Source organism: Ursus americanus, chromosome 26 (assembly GCF_024610735.1).
Source record: "Ursus americanus isolate L20-20 chromosome 26, mUrsAme1.1.p, whole genome shotgun sequence".
NCBI lineage: Eukaryota > Metazoa > Chordata > Mammalia > Carnivora > Ursidae > Ursus > Ursus americanus.
Window position 1 is genome coordinate 10,430,139 of NC_142152.1, and position 17,894 is coordinate 10,448,032.

Sequence of the window (17,894 nt, forward strand, 5' to 3'; positions counted from 1 at the left end):
CAATACCTTATGTTTGAATTTTCCAAAAATTACATATTAAAAAGATGAGTTGCAAAATTATACAATTTCCGTTTTCAAATTCCCCTAAAATTAAAAATCTTGAGGACATCAATTTTACTTTATTCTTTAATGCAATCACAAAATTCAACTGCCACTTATATTATACTGCCAAATAAAGTTAACTCAAACTTACCAACCTGGTCAAAGCAATACTACAGAAAACTGCATCAATAACTATCCTTTGGCATGCACACATAATGTATTCTGGTTTCTCCCAAGGGTACGGTAAAAAATAAAATAAAATAAAGAAATTCCTCCAATAATTTCTTTATATTCCATAAATTAGTTCCTATAGTTAGTGAAAACACAACACACAAATAAAATTCAATCCACTGTAAGAAAAACAAATGCCATTTAACAAATGTTTTATATTCCCCATAAAAATCAAGAGCAAATAAACATTTCTGAAATCTACATCTGACTGTACTTCTTTGTTATTCTACAGATAGGGAAATCCAATTTATGGACTGCTTTCCGGAATATTTTCCCAGGACATGCTTACTACACAAGAATCACTTTCAGTCTGTCTGGAATTAAGCTGTGGCTATATCTAGTACTACATGGTCCTGTTACTCTCCAATTCTCCCACGCTGGCAAAATACACAAGTTCACAAAAATCATATTCCTGGAGAGCAGAGTTCTTGGAAATTTTTCAATATTATCAGACTTCACTTAAAAAATAAGAAAAGGATATACAAATTAGCCAATAAGCACATGAAAAGATGCTTAACATCATTCATTAGTCACAAGGGAAATGCAAATCAAAACCACAGTGAAATACCACTTCACACACATTATGATGGCTATTATAAAAAAAAAAAAGAACAAAAAATAACAAGTGTTGGTGAGGATGTGGAAAAATTGGAACCCTTGTGCACTGATGGTTAAGTATGTAAAATGGTACAGCTGCTGTGGAAAACAGTCTGGCAATTCCTCAAAAAATTAAATATATGATCTAGCAATTGCACTTCTGGGCATGTATCCAAAAGAAGTGAAAGCAGGGGCTCAAAGAGATACTTGTACACCCGTGTTCATAGCAGCATTCACAATAACCAAAAGGTGGAAACGACCCAAGTGCTCACTGACAGATGGACAAATAATATATGGTATATACACAAAGCAGAATATTATTCAGGCTTAAAAGGCAGGAAATTCTAACACACGCTACAACATGGATGAACCTTGAGGACATTATGCTAAGGGAAAGAATCCAGTCACGGAAAGACCTAAGAGTAGTCAAATTCATAAAGACAGAAAGTAGAATGGTGGTTACTTACCAAGGGGCTAAGGGGAGGGGAGAATGGAGAGTTAGTATTTAATGGATACAGTTTCATTTGGGGGAGATGAAGACGTTCTGGAGATGGATGGCGGTGACATGCACAACAACGTAAACGTATCTAACGTCACACTTAATTAAGCATACTTAAAAACAGTTAAAATGGTCAACTTTCTGTTAGGTATATTTTACCATGATAAAAAAAAATGAGATAAGGAACAACAAAATCTTAAAATGTGCCAAATTCTTCTCACCCATGCCCCTTCACTACCCACAAAAACAATGAGTGGCCAGTTCAGTTCTAATTTAAATGTTTACTGTGACCCCCAAGAAATGAATATAACGATAAAGTTTAAAATTCTTTCTAAACCTAAAAAAAGTTTAATCGGTTTCCTCAAAAGAGAGTCCTTTGCCAGATAAACACGCTAAAACTATTACACATCTAGCTCCAATCTGAAAAGTTACCGAAGAATCCATACACCGCTCAACTTTGTATTTCAAGCATGATTAGCTTTATCCCTAGAGTTTTTCCTTCACTTCTCTTCTAAAGCCTCACAAAGGCTTTTTCCTTTTTATCAGCAAAACCTTTAGCTAAAATTTTCTCCCCCACAAACTCATAAGAGCTCATCTTTACCAACAGATATATCAGCTTAATAGTAATCAGAATCCATTTAGTTTCCACAATTTCAAGTATAAACCTCAGAGACTCATTTATGACTCTAACTCCCTAAAAAAAAAAAAAAAAGGCTCACAGGGGAAAAATAGAAGCCTGAAATATCCGAGGCTAAATTTTGAGGATCTTTTCTGGTCAAACTCCAGTTTTTCATATAATACCTTCTAATTTCACAAACTGTTACAGAAGTAAATGTTCATTAACGAATCAGGTTTTCTGACGTCCTCTGAGCTACGAAAGGGCACTGTTTTGTGCATGTTCCCTTTCTCTTCACTCTTAAGTGTTCAGCAGATGAAAATCTACTTTCAAAGGCAAATTCTGATCGTTTCCATGCTATAAATGGTATATTCTGACGTATTTCAACCATGTCTGTTCATAAACATAGAGCAAACAAATGAAAATTAAAAGGAACAGGAAGTATCCACATACACCCAAACAAAAGTTGAAAGGTCTACTTTAGAAAAAGCAAATCTCATATGAAAAACTTGTCCTTAATTCATTCCAAAGGAAAGAGAAAAGTAGTATTAACAAGTATGATCATCATGTTTTCTACACGTATTATCTGAAAACGCAATTACTACCTGTCCATTTTTTCTTGATTTTTAAAAATGAATTCTTTCAAACATCATTTTCTATATGTAAGTTAATGGTACCATCTCCTCTCCCAGGTCTACTTCCTGTGACTAAAACCGTACAATGTGTAGCTGTTATCACATACGATGGGTATCTCTAAATGTCAACAGAAGAAAAAATGAAAAACACAGACCTAGGCATCTTAAAGTTCCTCTGGCATTCAGTTCTTCTCTTTATCAATGTGAGAGATATTCCTGATAAGGTTTCTTTTCATTTGTCCACAGCTATTTATATTAAATTGAGCCCTTTAAAAAGGAAAGTGGGTATATCTGCCCACATAGCAGTAACTTCAACACGTCTGAAATCTCCCATCCCTTCAGTGTGCAACACAGAAATTCTACAAAAAGAAAATTATATATAGATATAAAAAGATCAACTGGCAAGGACTCCATCACCTGGTCATGAGCCTTACCTTTCAGCAGCGGCAGAGGTGTTAGCTCAATAGGCTTGCCTTGAGACCTAAACTGTGAGGAACTTTGCGACCTCTTCTGTCTGGCTTTTCTGACGGACTTCCGAGAAAATCCGTCTACTTTATCCACTGATGGAGGAGTAGTTGGTGCTGAGGACATATCCCTACTGAAGAGAAAGAGGTATCATAAACATATTCCCAAGGTGGGAGCATACACGTGAATCACACAAATTCTAAAATTCCCATCCATAATATGCATGAAAGTTGGAATGTGACGAAGAAAGCAAATAAAATCAACTCAGAAAAGTCGTATGCTCAATGGGGCAACATGAAAATTTGATGGTAAGCAGAAGGAATTTAAATACCATATAAGCAATATTGTAGTTTTTTTTTTTTTTTAAGATTTTATTTATTTGACAGAGAGAGAGACAGCCAGCGAGAGAGGGAACACAGGCAGGGGGAGTGGGAGAGGAAGAAGCAGGCTCATAGCGGAAGAGCCCGATGCGGGGCTCGATCCCAGGACTCTGGGATCACACCCTGAGCCAAAGGCAGACGCTTAACGACTGAGCCACCCAGGCGCCCCAACAATATTGTAGTTCTAATGCACGGGCTGCCCCCACTCCGGTAAGCATTAAAGATGTTCACTGACACCTGAAGAAGTCTTCTAAGCCATCTACTCATTTTCTAACTGCACAGCTCTTCTCATCTTGAGATTCCTGAAGTAATTTTGGAGCTATTCTGCCACTGGAAAACTTCCATCGATACATTTTCTCAAGATATTTAATATTACAAATGGGCTCTGGAGTTAAAACCCTGATTGTACTTCAAGAATCTCCACCAAGGTATCACAGCAAGGTGAAATTTACAACTACTGAAACTATCTAGGCATGACTTAATTCAATGTGCTGGGTTAGCTATGATAAACTGTATGAGGACAGGTTAGATTACTTTACACAGAATACATAAGAGGCATAATTAAAAGCATTTCAAAGAAGTCTTCTTTTTGAATGAAGCCATCTTAAGTTATTAAAGCTTAATAAACAAAATTATGATGAAATCGTGCACCAAAATTGAAAACATAAATTCACACCCTACTTAGAAAACCAAGTTGAATTCCCTTTAAGTTCATCATCAGATATTAATTTTCATTCCATCGAACTGATGGGAACAGTTCTTTTAGATTTTTTTTAAGCTTCTCAAATTATTAAAATGAAGGTTAGTTCCTAAAAGTAACAAGACTTAAGCTCAATTTCATTCTCCAATTTAAACAGATGCCATCATTTCCATGGCACTGAGGCTCCATGCAAGATTAATGGCAGACCTGAATAAAAATAATGCATATGGGGGCAATACCAAAATGCAATTACTCACTCACAAATACTGAAATGCACTTACAAATACAGGTCATTCCAATACATAAGATAAGTGTTTTTTAACCTCTAAATTAAAAGTTAAGGGAGTTCCTTCCTGAACATGCAATAAAAAGTTACCTGGATTATCTGGATTTTAACAAAGTAAAAAAATAACAAATATATAAACAAAAAACAAACAAAACCCAGGATCTTGAGGTTTGCAATTTTGAAGCTTTGTTTGGTTCTCTTAAAAAAAAAAAAAAAAAAGTTTTTAGAAATCTACCTAATTTAGCCTTAAATAAAATGTGACAGATTCAAAATGGAATTGCAAACTATGAATGACTACGGAAGAAGTAAGATCAGTTAAAATTTTTCACAATGACTGCATCAGCTCTTAAGATTCACATCTCATTTGTATGTTGTAAATTTAGGGGCAGCTTTTCCAACGTGGTATGTGAATTATTTAGATAACAATGAAAGATTTCGGTAAATCCTGTTCCTCCATTACTCTTTTTGTCTCTTCTTTATTCCTCATCTCCCATCTCTAAAGATAATTTATTGCTAGCATTTTTTTTTTAATCATTTGCCCCTTCTGCCCGCGGCCCAGAATAAACGTCAAGGATCTCAACCCTAAAGCGCTGCAGAACTGAACTTGCAGTAGCAGTGGGTCCGTGCAAAGCCCAAGGAAACAGGTTTCGCCCAGAACCAGGACGCCCGAAGCTTTATCATCGTCTAAGCAGCGGGCACGGGGCATTTCCAAGGTTCAGGATAATCCAAGGGGGGGTGCTGGGGTGGAGGAGAAAGACAGGGAAGGGGCTGGTCTGTAGGGATGCTGACATACTCCCTTTGCTCCCACCTCCCCCTCCACAAGCCCTGGAGAAGATAAGCTGTTACAGAATCCTCCTCACTACACCAATCCCCCCCGGTTTCCCCCCGCCCCACGTCAGTGGATAAAGGGGGACAAGAATATGCCTCCAATGCCGGAAGGTGGGGGGAAAAGGAGCGAGGGGGGCAGAGTAAATGGAAGGCATCGTCAGAAGCGTTTGCAGGTAAATCAGACAAGTGGGACGGGCGCTCCCTCTCCCACACCCCACCCCACCGCACCCCTCGCCTGCCCCGGCCAGGCCTTTCCGAGGCCGGTGTCCTGCAGATTCCTGAGGAAGACGGGGAAGAGGAAGGGAAGCAAGCGGGAGAGCCGAGGTACTGGAGGGACGAAGTTACCTTGAAGCTTCTGGGGAAGAATCCGAAGATGATCTGTGGTTTCGAGGGGCGGGAGACCGGCGTGAGGGCCGCAGCGGGGGCGGGTGGCGGGACCGGGACGTGCGGGGGGGAGGTCCGGACAGCGGCAGGGAGCCCGGGGCGACGGCTGTCCGGCGCGGCGTCCCTCCGGTTCCGCGGCGGCGGCGCCTCTAGGCCTCACGGCCGGACCTGAACCTCAGCGCTCCCGCGGCGGCGACGGCGGCGGCAGCCTCACGATCCTCCCCCGCGGGCCCGTCCCATCAAATCGGCACCGACCCCGTTGCGGCTCCGCCGGTGGCTCCTCGCTCACATTCCCGGCGGGCGGCGCCTCTGCTCGTTGCCCCGGACCCGGCGGCGGCGGCGGCGGCGGCGGCGACGACGACGTGGGGAGGGGGGGAAGGGAGGGAGGAAGACTGGATCCGCAGCGGCAGCAGGAGAAGGAAGGAGAAGGAGGAGGAGCCGCTGGAGCTGGAGCCGCCGCTGCCAGAGCCGCCCTTTGGTACCCGCGGTGGGTCCCCGTCAATGCCCCTTTCTCTCTCCTATTGTCAATATCACCGGGCGGCTGAGTCCATGGCACACGCGCAACCGAACCTTCTGGCCAGCAGCGCCCGCCTCCGGCGCCCACTCACTGGAGGCTTCAAACGGGAAGCGAGGCCTCATTGGCCCGCGTCCGCCTTCACTCCCATGCCAGCAGGTTCGACTGAGAGCCGATCAGGGATTGGCGGCGGGGGGGCGGAGAAACTGGAGGGTGGGAAGAGACAAGGCCGAGGATTGGGCTGAGGCAAGAAGGACCCGGATGCAGCCGCGCTCTCAGGCCGCGCTACTGCAGCTTCCGCCAGGCGGGTGGGTAGGCTGAAGCAGGGGAACGCCGCAGCCGCTAGGCCTTTGAGGAGCTCCTGAAACCCGGGAGGTGTGCGACCGATAAATCAATGGGATGGGTGGGTTTCCACGCAATGCGGCTTCTTTGGGCGGCGGTCGTCTTCAGCCGAAGAATTCCAAGGGCAAGGGTCGGCTAAGGGTGCGGGAGCCCCCGGGGCCTTGGATCCGCCCCCTTCAGCGGCTAGGCTGGCCCTTCTGGGCTGGAGGAGTCCCACTCAGGACGGGTACCCCCGCTGAAATAAGCGCAGAAAGAAATAAGATCTCCCGCCCGCGCCTGTGCGCCACTGTGTAAATGGGCCCCTTGCAGCACGATGTGAAACCCCCAGCAGTCGCTCTGCCTTGAACCTTGTGGGAGACCTGGCACCGAAATCTGAACCTCTGGGCCTGGGCCAAGGGCTGGGTATCGCTTCGAATTCTGTCTCACCTCGTCGTCTCCTTTTCCCTAAACCTCTGTTTTGAGTATCAGCTCCCTGAAACTCCTGCAAGCCTTGATAGAAGCCAGCCCAGCGTAGTTCATGCAGGTGGGAACGCTGTCCCTGTGCTCTGCGATCATTTATCCGGATCAACTGCACGGGCCCTCCGCCGCACAGAGCTCAGGGAAACCCAGCTCCAGACTGCAGGGGCTTGCGAGATTTTAATGGGCAAATTGGATCCGAAAGAGTTTATGGAGAAGACTTCACTCAACTCTAGCTTGATCAAGTAATAAAATATTTAGAGATGTGTTTCCATCCTTGGTGAGCCCAAAGCCAAATGGTGCAATTCCAGATGATGTTATTAGGACTCTCGTTCCATTTGAATGCACGCTAGGTCCATCTTTTTTGGGGGGTGGGATGGGGTGGGCTTGGGGGAGGAAGAAAGAAATTCTTAGTGCTAACTACCAATGTCAGATCACCAGTTGTTAAAAACTTGGAAGACAGAAAAAAAATTTTTAACTTACAATCCCTCAACCCAGAGATAACCCCTGTTGGCATTTTGATGTACTTCCCTCCAGTATTTTTTTTCTTTAATTTTGTATGTGTTCTTCTGTAGCCTAGTTTTTCCCCCTCAGCATTCGATCATGTTTTCTATGCAGTTAAGAAATAAACTATGTACCATATGTACAAGTAACAACAACAACAAAAGAAATGCATTTCTTGTTTGTGTTAACATTCAGGTGCTGCAAATTTTTATTCACGCTCCCATAAATGGGCCTTGAGTGGAAAAAAAGTTTTGTGCCCTGAAAGATTAAAAAAAAAAATCGGTTTTGAACAAATGGGAAACAGGAAAAGATGACTTTCTTAGGTAGAAGCAGTCTCCTCCTACTGACTCCGGATGGTTGGCCACTGTATGGTAGTGCCCATTTTTGCCCTGCGAAGTTCGTTACTAGGCCTTATAAAACTGGAGTTCTCCATTCTCCTTCCTACCTTCAAAAAACATTTTTGCATCTTGATTTCATATGCCAGTCTTCATGAAAAGTTCAGTGTCCCAGCCATGCAAAACTTTTTTGTTCAATCTCTGATTGAGGGAAATGCAGAATTAAAACCAAGGAAGATTTTAAAGCCAACTTCATTTCCCTTGGCAACAGTTGGACCGTCAAAGAGTAGTGCACGTTTGAAATGCTCACAGCTGTTGCTTAGAACATTTCACATTTTGCAGAGTGGGGATTTTGCTTGAAAATTATGGATCTCTATAAAGAATTCATTTCAAAACTCTTCCATTTTCTATAAAATGGCTGAGTAACTGAAATGAGCAGGTCTTTTAAAATGGGAACATCCTTGCCTATGTGAGAAATTATTCCTTGGACAATATTTTCTAAAGGAGGTCCACACAAGCCAGGGTTGTATATGTTCCAGGAATAGTACAAGCCAATCCATTTGGAATGCAGAAGAATAAAATATGAGGACATCTGCTTATGCTTAATTCTAAATGAAAAGTAGTCATTAAGATCAATTAATATTTTATATATAGAATAAGTGACCCTGCACTCAGTCCATGAAATCCTCTCTTGACCTGGAACAGCATAGGAGATGTCCTAAAGGAAAAGTGGCAGTTACCCATTTCCAGGGGTGGACAGTGGCAATCCCACCCAGTCAGTCCCAGTCAACAGGTAGTGACTTACTGCTAAATCCAGCTAAGTGGATTTACTGATGGTTTCGTCTAGGCTTAATTAAACTAACCCGTAGAAAACAGACAAGCAACTTCACCAGGGTCCTTTGCAAAGCAACCACAGGAAACGAACACCACAGAACTGACACTTTTAATACTAGATCTTTTCAGCCACATTTCAAAGTTAAAATAACAATCTAACAAATCTAACCAAATTTTCTTTAAAAATGTCAAATTCATCAAGGAGATTATTTGAAGATTTATATCCACTGTCATTAACAGTGCATTTCACCCTAAGCATATATTTGTGACTGAGTTATAAATGAAAGAATATGTTTGTACTTTATAAATAAATATACATATCTTTGGTTAGGAACTGCTTCCAAAAAATATACTGATGGGAATGAATGATCAAAAAAGTTTGGAGACTTCTTACTCTGGATAGTACAAAAAGAAACACATTATAGTCATCTGGGAAGCCATTATCAAGTGACAAAACACTATTCATTGCTATCAGATAAAAGCACTCACTTGCCAGATATCAAGGCGGAGCTTATCATGAATCTACTGGCGGGCTAGTCACATGATGAGACCAGAAGGCAGAGACTATCAAATGGTGGCTGACTGGTGAACTTAAGAAGGGTCAGATAATAAGCAGAAACATCATGAAACCAATTACCAACCAGCAGAGGAGGAAAAGACCTATCCTGATAAGACATCATCATAGAGGTGAACTAGCCCAGTATGTGTGTGTTGGGGAAGTGGGGTTTGGGCTGAGGCAAGCGCCGCTCTCTGGAAAAACAAAATTACTCAGCTAGTGTAAACAGGGAACTCTGCTGTTATATTTCTTTGAGCCACATTTATCTACAATGGCAACACCCTCAGCAGTGACATTTTCTTGGGTCACAGTTTAAGGATTTTTTTTTTTTTTTTAAAGAGAGAGAACGTAGAGGGAGAGAGAATTTCAAGCAGACTCCACGATGGGCACAGAAGCCGATGCAGGGCTCAATCCCACAACCCCAAGATCATGACCTAAGCTGAAACCAAGAGTCAGCACTTAACCGACTGCACCACCCAGGCGCCCCCCTTGGGTCACACTGTAAATACCACAGTTGCGTTTTCAGATGTGCGTCTGGGTTATAGGTTATTCACGGCTTTCCGTGTGATTAACGAGTATAACTATTGCTTGAGATTTAAAACGTGTAGGTATTCCAGTTTCCTACCTACCAGCGAGAGATCCTGGGTCATCGATGAATCAAGACAGGTAGAGCGGCCCTACGTCACTGATGGGGAGAGAGAAAGCTGGCTTCAAGTGCACTCTGCTTTGCATGGGATAAAACAAAAGAATGCACCACAAGCCACAATTTTGCTTTTAAAATAGTTAAATTACGCAATTAAATGAACTAAAGCTAAAATTAATTATAAGCACATTGCTGATAACACAGACTCTGGAATCCAAGGTACCTGAGGTGGAATCCCAGCTCAGACAGTCAGGAGCTGGGGCAAATTATTCACTAGTCACAGCCTTTGTTTCCTGGCATGTAAATGGACAGACTAAGACTTCCTAACTCATAGGGTAGTCATCAGACTTACATGAGGTCGACCATTTACTACATGACACGTGTCTGCACATGTTCACTGCTCAGCAAACACTAGTTCTGACCATAATCATCCACTTTGTATTTTCATAGTTTTTATCCATCTAGAAACTTCCAAAAAGTTTTTTTTTCCTTGAAATTTTATTCCGGCGTGCCCCATTGTGATAGGAAGAAAACAAGAAGCAAGGAAACCAGGCACGCCTTTCAATCCACTTCCATGCTAAATTATAGACTGTGTGTGAAAGTATTCATTAGCAATAACAACAATTTGCATCTTACAATATCCATATAGTTCTAAAAGTGAAAAAATGGTCATTTGACTTAACATCATTTCAGAGCTTTATCTTCATTTCTAATTGACAATCCTTTAAAAGAGGCCCAAACTATTTTCGCTCTAAACTTAGCTATTTCTCTTCCTCTCTGTAACCTCCAGAATTGCACTGGAAACAAGGTCCTGATTTCTGTCCTAGCCCTGCCCTTAGTAATGGCCTAGACTTGATGTGGTAGATATCTGCTTCCCACCCACCCCTGCATTTCCTTGGAGGACCACACCCCTTACTTCGTGTGATCCTGGTGGACATGCTGCTTCTCTCTTTCCTCCCTACAGAGAGATGGGTACAGGACCCAAGGAGATCAACTGGGTCTTCCCCAAGATTTGTTCTGCAAATGCTGAGAGAAGGATACCTCTCTTCCACAGAACAAAACCACAGAAGGGATATAAATTGAGGCTACCTGGCACCATCTCCCTCCTCCTCCTTCATCTTGGAGGAATCCAGCACTGTAGAGGTAACTTTGGCAAATGCCAAGTTTTAACAACACAGCTGGAACTGCTGGATTCAGTTCTGTTCGAAGGTAGTTTCAATTATATGAGCCAGTAAATTCCCTTTTTTGTTTAAGCTACTTTGGAGTTGAATTTCTATAACTTATGCCCAAGAGAATCCTGACTTACAATACACAGGCAAGTCACTTAACCTCACCAAGCCTCAGTTTACTCTTAGACCCTGGATCCGGGGTTTTCTAGGAGTTGCACTAAAAGAAATCTTTAGATGAAATCTAATCTTAAACTGAAAAGCAATCATTTAAAGTGACCCTGCCGGGAATTCTTTTCTAATGTAATTCAACAAGTCTAATGTATTGTTGACTTTTATTTTTAAGACTCAAAGCAGATATTCTTAAGAATTATACTTTTAGAATTAAGGGTCCCTAGAATACGCCGACATGAGGAAAGACAGCGCAGTCATCTACCAAACATGAAAACGAGCTGTATTCTTCACAAACTGCTGCTGTTCAATAGGTTGTTTACTGTGTCGCTTAAAACACCAAGGCCAGGTTTCCGGAAATGCGGCCTATGGTTGAATGTTGCATCCAGGATTCTCATCTCTCCATCATAGAGAGAGAACATTGCTTTTAAGGTATCAATAGAGTAAAATCTATGAACGTAGGGTAAATTACTGCGAAAATGTTCTAAAAGGGCAAGACAACCAAGAAAGGGTGAAAACTTAAATCTGAGCATGCTGTTATCAAAACAAGACAAACCGGGTCGCCTGGGTGGCTGAGTCATTAAGCATCTGCCTTCAGCTCACTCCCGGGGTTCTGGGATCGAGCCCCGCATCAGGCTCCTCCACTGGGAGCCTGCTTCCTCTCCCACTCCCCCTGCTTGTGTTCCCTCTCTCGGGGGCTGTCTCTCTCTCTTTGTCAAATAAATAAATAAATAAATAAAATCTTTAAAAACAAAACAAAATAAACCAATAAGGACAACATACACAATCTTGTTTAGGACCGGCAGTAGTATCTACAAACCTCTATATCAATTTAGTTCACTTTCATATTCACTATTTAATTGGAACCTTAACTCTGTAGATACATAGTGTTTCTTTTTTTCAGGATTTATTTATTGGGACACCTGGGTGGCTCAGTTGGTTAAGTGTCTGTCTTCAGCTCAGGTCATGATCCCAGTGTCCTGGGATCAAGTCCCATATCGGGCTCTTTGGTCAGCATGGAGCCTGCTTCTCCCTCTGCCCCACGCCCCGCTTGTGCTCTCTCCCTCTCTCTCTCTCTGACAAATCAATCAATCAATCTTTAAAAAAAAAGATTGATTTATTTGAGAGAGAGAGAGCGTGCGCAAGAGCGAGTAGGGGGAGGGCAGAGGGAAAGAGAGAGAATCTCCAGCAGATTCCCTGCTGAGCTGAGAGCCCAATGCGGAGTTCAATCTGATGACCCCTAAATCGTGACCTGAGCTGAAATCAAGAGTCCGACACTTAACTGACGGAGCCACCCATGTGCCCCTGGAGATACATAGTATTTCTAATTTATAAATAAAAAACGTGAGGATCAGAGAAGTCATCCAGTGTCACGCAGCTAGTAACTAGTAGAACCACAATTTGAACCCAGTTCTTCCAAGGCCAGACCTCTTTTTTTTTTTTTAAGGTTTTATTTATTTGTGAGAAAGAGAGAGAGAGCATGAGCGGGGTGGGGGGTGGGGCAGAGGCAGAGGTAGAAGGAGACTCCATGCTGAGCAGGGAGCCTAGTGAAGGACTTGATCCCAGGACCCTGAGATCATGAGCTGAGCTTAAGGCAGATACTTAAACCACTGAGCCACCCAGACACCCCATGGGCCAGACATCTTTACACTGTACCAAGTTGTCTCTGTCTTTAAATCTTTGTTTGCTAACAATATGTCCAAGTAGTTGAAGATAAAGCTACTATTTTCCCCATCTCATAGAAGGAGAGACTAATAAGATACAGAAGTTAAATGTCTTATACAAGGTCATAAGGAAAAGAAAGTAGAAACAAGGGGCCAAGGATTCCATCCTCATCAACATGGTCTCCCATTCATTGAACACAATGAGCCAGAAACTATGGCAGACATTTTGTACGTGTTCTCCTCACAATAACGCATTGGTGTAAGAACTTTTGTCCCATTTTACAGGTGCAGAAACCAAGATACTGAAAGTTTAGTTTCTTTTCCAGCATTATGCATCTAGTAAGTGGCAGAAGCTGGGCAGGAGTTAAGACTAGAAGGCACTGAAATTCTAAACTATTTTACTTCCTGTCCCACTGGAAATCTACACAATCAGGTTTGTATATGGTGCTGTGTAGAATGTATAGAAAACCTGAAGGCTCTCCACTCATTTCCCTTGATATTTGTCTCTCTCCAAAATAACAAAGAACCCACATTTCGTCTTGGTGAGAAGCACGCTTTGCTGGTAGAGTTGGGTTGCAGTATGGGTCCAAGTCAACTTTCTTTTTCAAAAGACATTTTGTTGTTGTTGAGAATTGAGGTTTAAAGAGCTTTGAAAACAAGGATAACGGCCATAGTCACCTCAAGTATTTGAAACTGTTTTGTTTGATGGCTCTTCTAAGTCAAGAAAGCTTATAGTCTCAGATTTGGAAGGTTAGTGACCCAGTTAAGAAACCAGTGGGCGCCTGGAACACAATACTTACGAAAAAGGAGTTTTGAAAAACAAGCATTGGAAGAGGTTCAGTCAAAGTACAAAATTCTAGCTGTCTTGACCTTTCGAGGAAAAAACCTTATAATGAACTACAAGTCGCTGGTTTCAGAGGCTGACTGTGACCAGTGCTCCACCCAAGAGAAATCCTCATCGCAATGGTCAGCACATTTCAGTAAGCCTTTCAAACACTTAATATAGGAGAACTTTCCTAACCAAATCTTCATTATTTTATTTAATCGTTCCCTCATGCATTCATTCCAAGCATTTAAGTACCTACCCTGTGCCCTGGGGAAATTCAAATCTGACTAAGACATAAGTACTATCTCCCTGGTGTATTTATAAGATGTTATGATCAAGGGCTAATTGTTATGAAAGCCCGGAGCCCAGTGTAAAATCTTGTGACCAGGAGGGGAAAATAGAAAAAAATAAGGGAAAAAGAGGAGATGATATTTAAGCTGAACCTTGTGACACTCAGAACTCTCATTCACTCCTGGCTTGGCACCCTGTTTGTTTTTGTTTGTTTCAGGATATTCTTTACTATGGGCCGGGAACTATCCAAAGTGAGTCACATAGATTATCTTCATTTAATTAATAAGTGCTCAACCAATGTTAAATTCTTCCTTCCGGGGGCGCCTGGGTGGCTCAGTCATTTAAACATCTGCCTTCAGCTCAGGTCGTGATCCCAGGGACCTGGGACTGAGCCCTGCATTGGGCTCCCTGCTTCGTGGGGGAGTCTGCTTCTCCCTGTCCCTCTGCCCCCTCCCTCTCTTGTGCACACTCTCTTTCTCTCTCTCTCTCTCAAATAAAAATCTTGAAAAAAAAAATTCTTCCTTCCATCCCTTTTCATCTTCCCCATTACACCTCCAGAGTCAGGGTCAGAAATTAGGATATTCCCCTCCTCCTCTTAGAGCTGGGATATTGAGGAACAGGGCAGAACCCATGGTTCTCTCTCTTGAGTCACAGCAGCAGGAGCCTTACCAGGGACTTATGGGAACAAGTGTAAGCAAAGTAGGGGAATTGTCAGAATTCTGGGCAGGGATGCGCTTCACGTCAGCAAGCAGGGACTCGCAGCATGCCAAGAAAACTCTGGGGTCTTCTTTTGTCTCTGTCTCTTGCTGTCATTGTGCTCCAATTTTTTGGTCAAGCCAAAGTGGGGCTTTTTCTGAGGGCCAGGTCATGTGGTACAAAATGGCAGATGAAGCGCTCCCGTTTGCATTGTCTTGATTCCAGAGAGCAGCCAAGAGTTCAGTGGGGACCCCTGGAAGGGGGCCCTGGCCCAGCTTAGGTCAGGTACCTATGGTAGTCCAGTCAGCCGTGGTCAGGATATCAGTAATGTTGCACAAAATGAGTGTTGGGGGCTCTCTGCTGTTCCCATGTGTGCTGGGGAAGAGAAAGTAGGAAAGGAGCCATTGCCCCAAAATAACATGCAATGATTGTCTACTTGCAACACCTTAATTTTTCAAACTAAATTTATAATAGTAGAATCGATGAACTAAGAGTATTAACATTTTTAAGTTCTTTTTTTTTTAAGATTTTATTTATTTGAGAGAGAGAGAGCATGTGCATGCCAGCATGCAGGGAGGGGCAGAGGGAGAAAATCAGAGTCCCACGTGGGGCTCGATCCCAAGACCCTGACATAATGACCTGAGTCAAAATCAAGAGTGGGAAGCTTAACCAACTGAGCCACCCAAGTGCCCCAAACGTTTTTAAGTTATTTTTAATTAAAAAAAATTTTATTAAAGATTTTTTAATTTATTTTCCCCGAGAGAGAGAGAGAGAGAGAGAGAAAGAGGGAAAAATCATGAGCAGGGGGAGGGGTAGAGGGAGAAGCAGAGTCCCAGGCACCCCTCATTTTTAAGTTCTTGATTATTCTGCCACTTTGCCAACACGATTACTTCCTTTCTCATCTTGTCTAAATTTATAGGCCAAAATTTTGAAACTGATTCTCACTTTCATCTTTTTCAATCACAGAGCTAGAATAGCTAAAATATTTTCCACATATTTGATAGTCATTTATATTTATTTTTCTGCAAATTATCTATTGGTGTTCTTTGCTTCTATCATAGTTTTAGTGCTTTTGTGAGTTATTTACATGCATTTTTTAATATATTGATTTTACATAGAGAAGTATACCATAATTCCTTAGAGATTTCTTTCGTTGCTAACCAAAATTCTTTAAAAAGTCTTTCCCTTAAAAATTTCTCCTCCTGAAAACCTTTCAGACAAAAATACCCCTAAGATTCACCAGGGGTATTTATTGCAGAATTTTAATAACAAAGAGTAGAAACAACCTAAGTATGTATCAGTTGAGGGATAGTAAAATTATGGCATATTCATTCCATGGAATATTATATAGCCATTAAATAAGAGAGAGACGTATATATATTTACATGGAGAGGTGTCTATGATATTAAGTGAAAAAAAGCAAGAATTACAGAATCCTATGTAAAACAGTACCTTGTTCATATCAGGAAAAACATGATGTATGAGATATATAGCTATCCAGAGAAGGTAAATATCCAGAAAAAGTCTGGAAGGATATACTTGGAATCGTGAATGCTGAATTCCTTTGGGCATGGGTTGGAGTTAATGATTAAATTACATATTTAGATATTGTTTTAATTTTTTAAAAATATTTATTTATTTATTTTTAGAGAGAGAGCACAAGTGGGAGGGGCAGAGGGAGAAGGAGACAGAATCTCAAGCAGGCACCATGCTCAGTACGGAGCCAGATGGGGGGCTCAGTCTCACAACCCTGAGATCATGACCTGAGCTGAAACCAAGAGTCAGACACTTAATGGACTGCACCACTCAGTTTTAATTTTTCATAAGGAATATTTATTACCTTTAAACTTTATTTCACGGGGTGCCCAGGTGGCTCAGTCCGTTAAGTGTCTGACTTTGGCTCAGGTCATGAACTCAGATCCCGAGATCGAGCCCCAGGTCAGGGTCCCTGCTCAGCAGGGAGTCTGCTTGCCTCTCCCTCTGCCCCTTCCCCCCTCTTCAAAAAAAATAAATTAATTAAATCTTTTTTTTTAATCTTATTTCACGAAACATCTTATACTTACAAACCACCAGAATGAATAATATAACATAACCACGTACCTACCACATAGTTCTAGAAATAAATACCAGCACAGTGGAAGCCGCTTGTGTAACTTTTCCATCATATCCCTTCTGCCTCAGAGGTTACTATGCCCCTAAATCAGGTGCTTTTTATTCCCATAATGTCATACTTTTGTAGATCTTCCTAAATAGCATGTAATATTTTTTACACATTTTAGGATTGTAAATAATTTGTATTATGGATATAATTGACATTATGTATATAATTGATATGTTATCTTCTGTAACTAATTTTTTCACTCAACATGATATGCTTTTATTTTTTTAAGATTGTATTTATTTATTTATTTGAGAGAGAGAAAGAGAGAAATCATGAGCAGGGGGGAGGGGCAGAGGGAGAAGCAGACTCCCCGCTGAGTAGGGAGCTTGATGCGGGGCTCGAACCCGGGACCCCAGGATCATGACCTGAGCCGAAGGCAGATGCTTAACCAACTGAGCCTCCCAAGCCCATGATGTGCTTTTAATTTAACCATGTTAATACAGATACTTTAGATCATTCCCTTTCGCTGCTATATAGTATTCGATTTATAAATGTTCCGCATTTGTTCATGTTGCTTTGTGATGGTTGGTTTCCAGCATTTTGCTTTGAACAGTGGTGCTGTGAACATTCCTAGTCCCATCTCCACGTGTATGGTGTCTCAAGTTCACGTGTGTATCTAGCAGTGGAATCAGGTCGTAGGGTGTGTGCTTCCTCAACCTCACGAGATAGGGACAGATTGCTTTCCTTAATGATTGTACCAATGTACAGACCCACCAGCACATATCAGAGATTCTGTTGTGCTAAAAACTCCTTACTCACTCAGAGAGCAGACATTTATCTCTATATATTATCTTCTCATTTTTGTTTTATTTGCCTCTTACAGTACACTCTTTAATTGAGCTTGAATTAATTTTGCTATAAGGTGTGAAATGGGAACCTAAATTGACTTTTTTTTTTAACAAATAACCGATTTTCCCACCGTTGTTCATTGACAAGGCAAGTCCTTTTTCATTATACTTTTAAATCTTTGTCTTATTTATTCTCATCTGATGATTCATCTGGTTGAATTTCAGTATCATTTTTGTAGAGTATCCTAAATAACCTATTGAGATTTTATTGTAATTGCATTAGG

The 17,894-nt window shown here is 41.7% G+C and overlaps 1 protein-coding gene across 4 annotated transcripts in view; it reads right to left on the minus strand.

Annotated features, from left to right (window-relative positions):
- The window catches only part of PPP2R5E (protein phosphatase 2 regulatory subunit B'epsilon), a 141,663-nt gene extending 135,410 nt beyond the window's left edge, over positions 1-6,253 (minus strand). Inside the window, exons 1-3 of one of the 4 annotated variants that reach the window (XM_087855987.1) lie at positions 5,625-6,252; positions 4,542-4,649; positions 3,055-3,218 (exon numbers count right to left, since the gene is read on the minus strand). In XM_087855987.1, coding sequence (XP_087712113.1) covers positions 3,055-3,211 — 157 coding nt within the window. In that variant the 5' untranslated portion in view covers positions 3,212-3,218; positions 4,542-4,649; positions 5,625-6,252. Of the gene's footprint in view, positions 1-3,054; positions 3,219-4,541; positions 4,650-5,624 lie in introns of all 4 variants that reach the window. The other 3 variants (XM_045810524.2, XM_045810523.2, XM_045810522.2) reach the window with 3 other exon arrangements.
- Between the last annotated feature and the right edge of the window lie 11,641 nt (positions 6,254-17,894).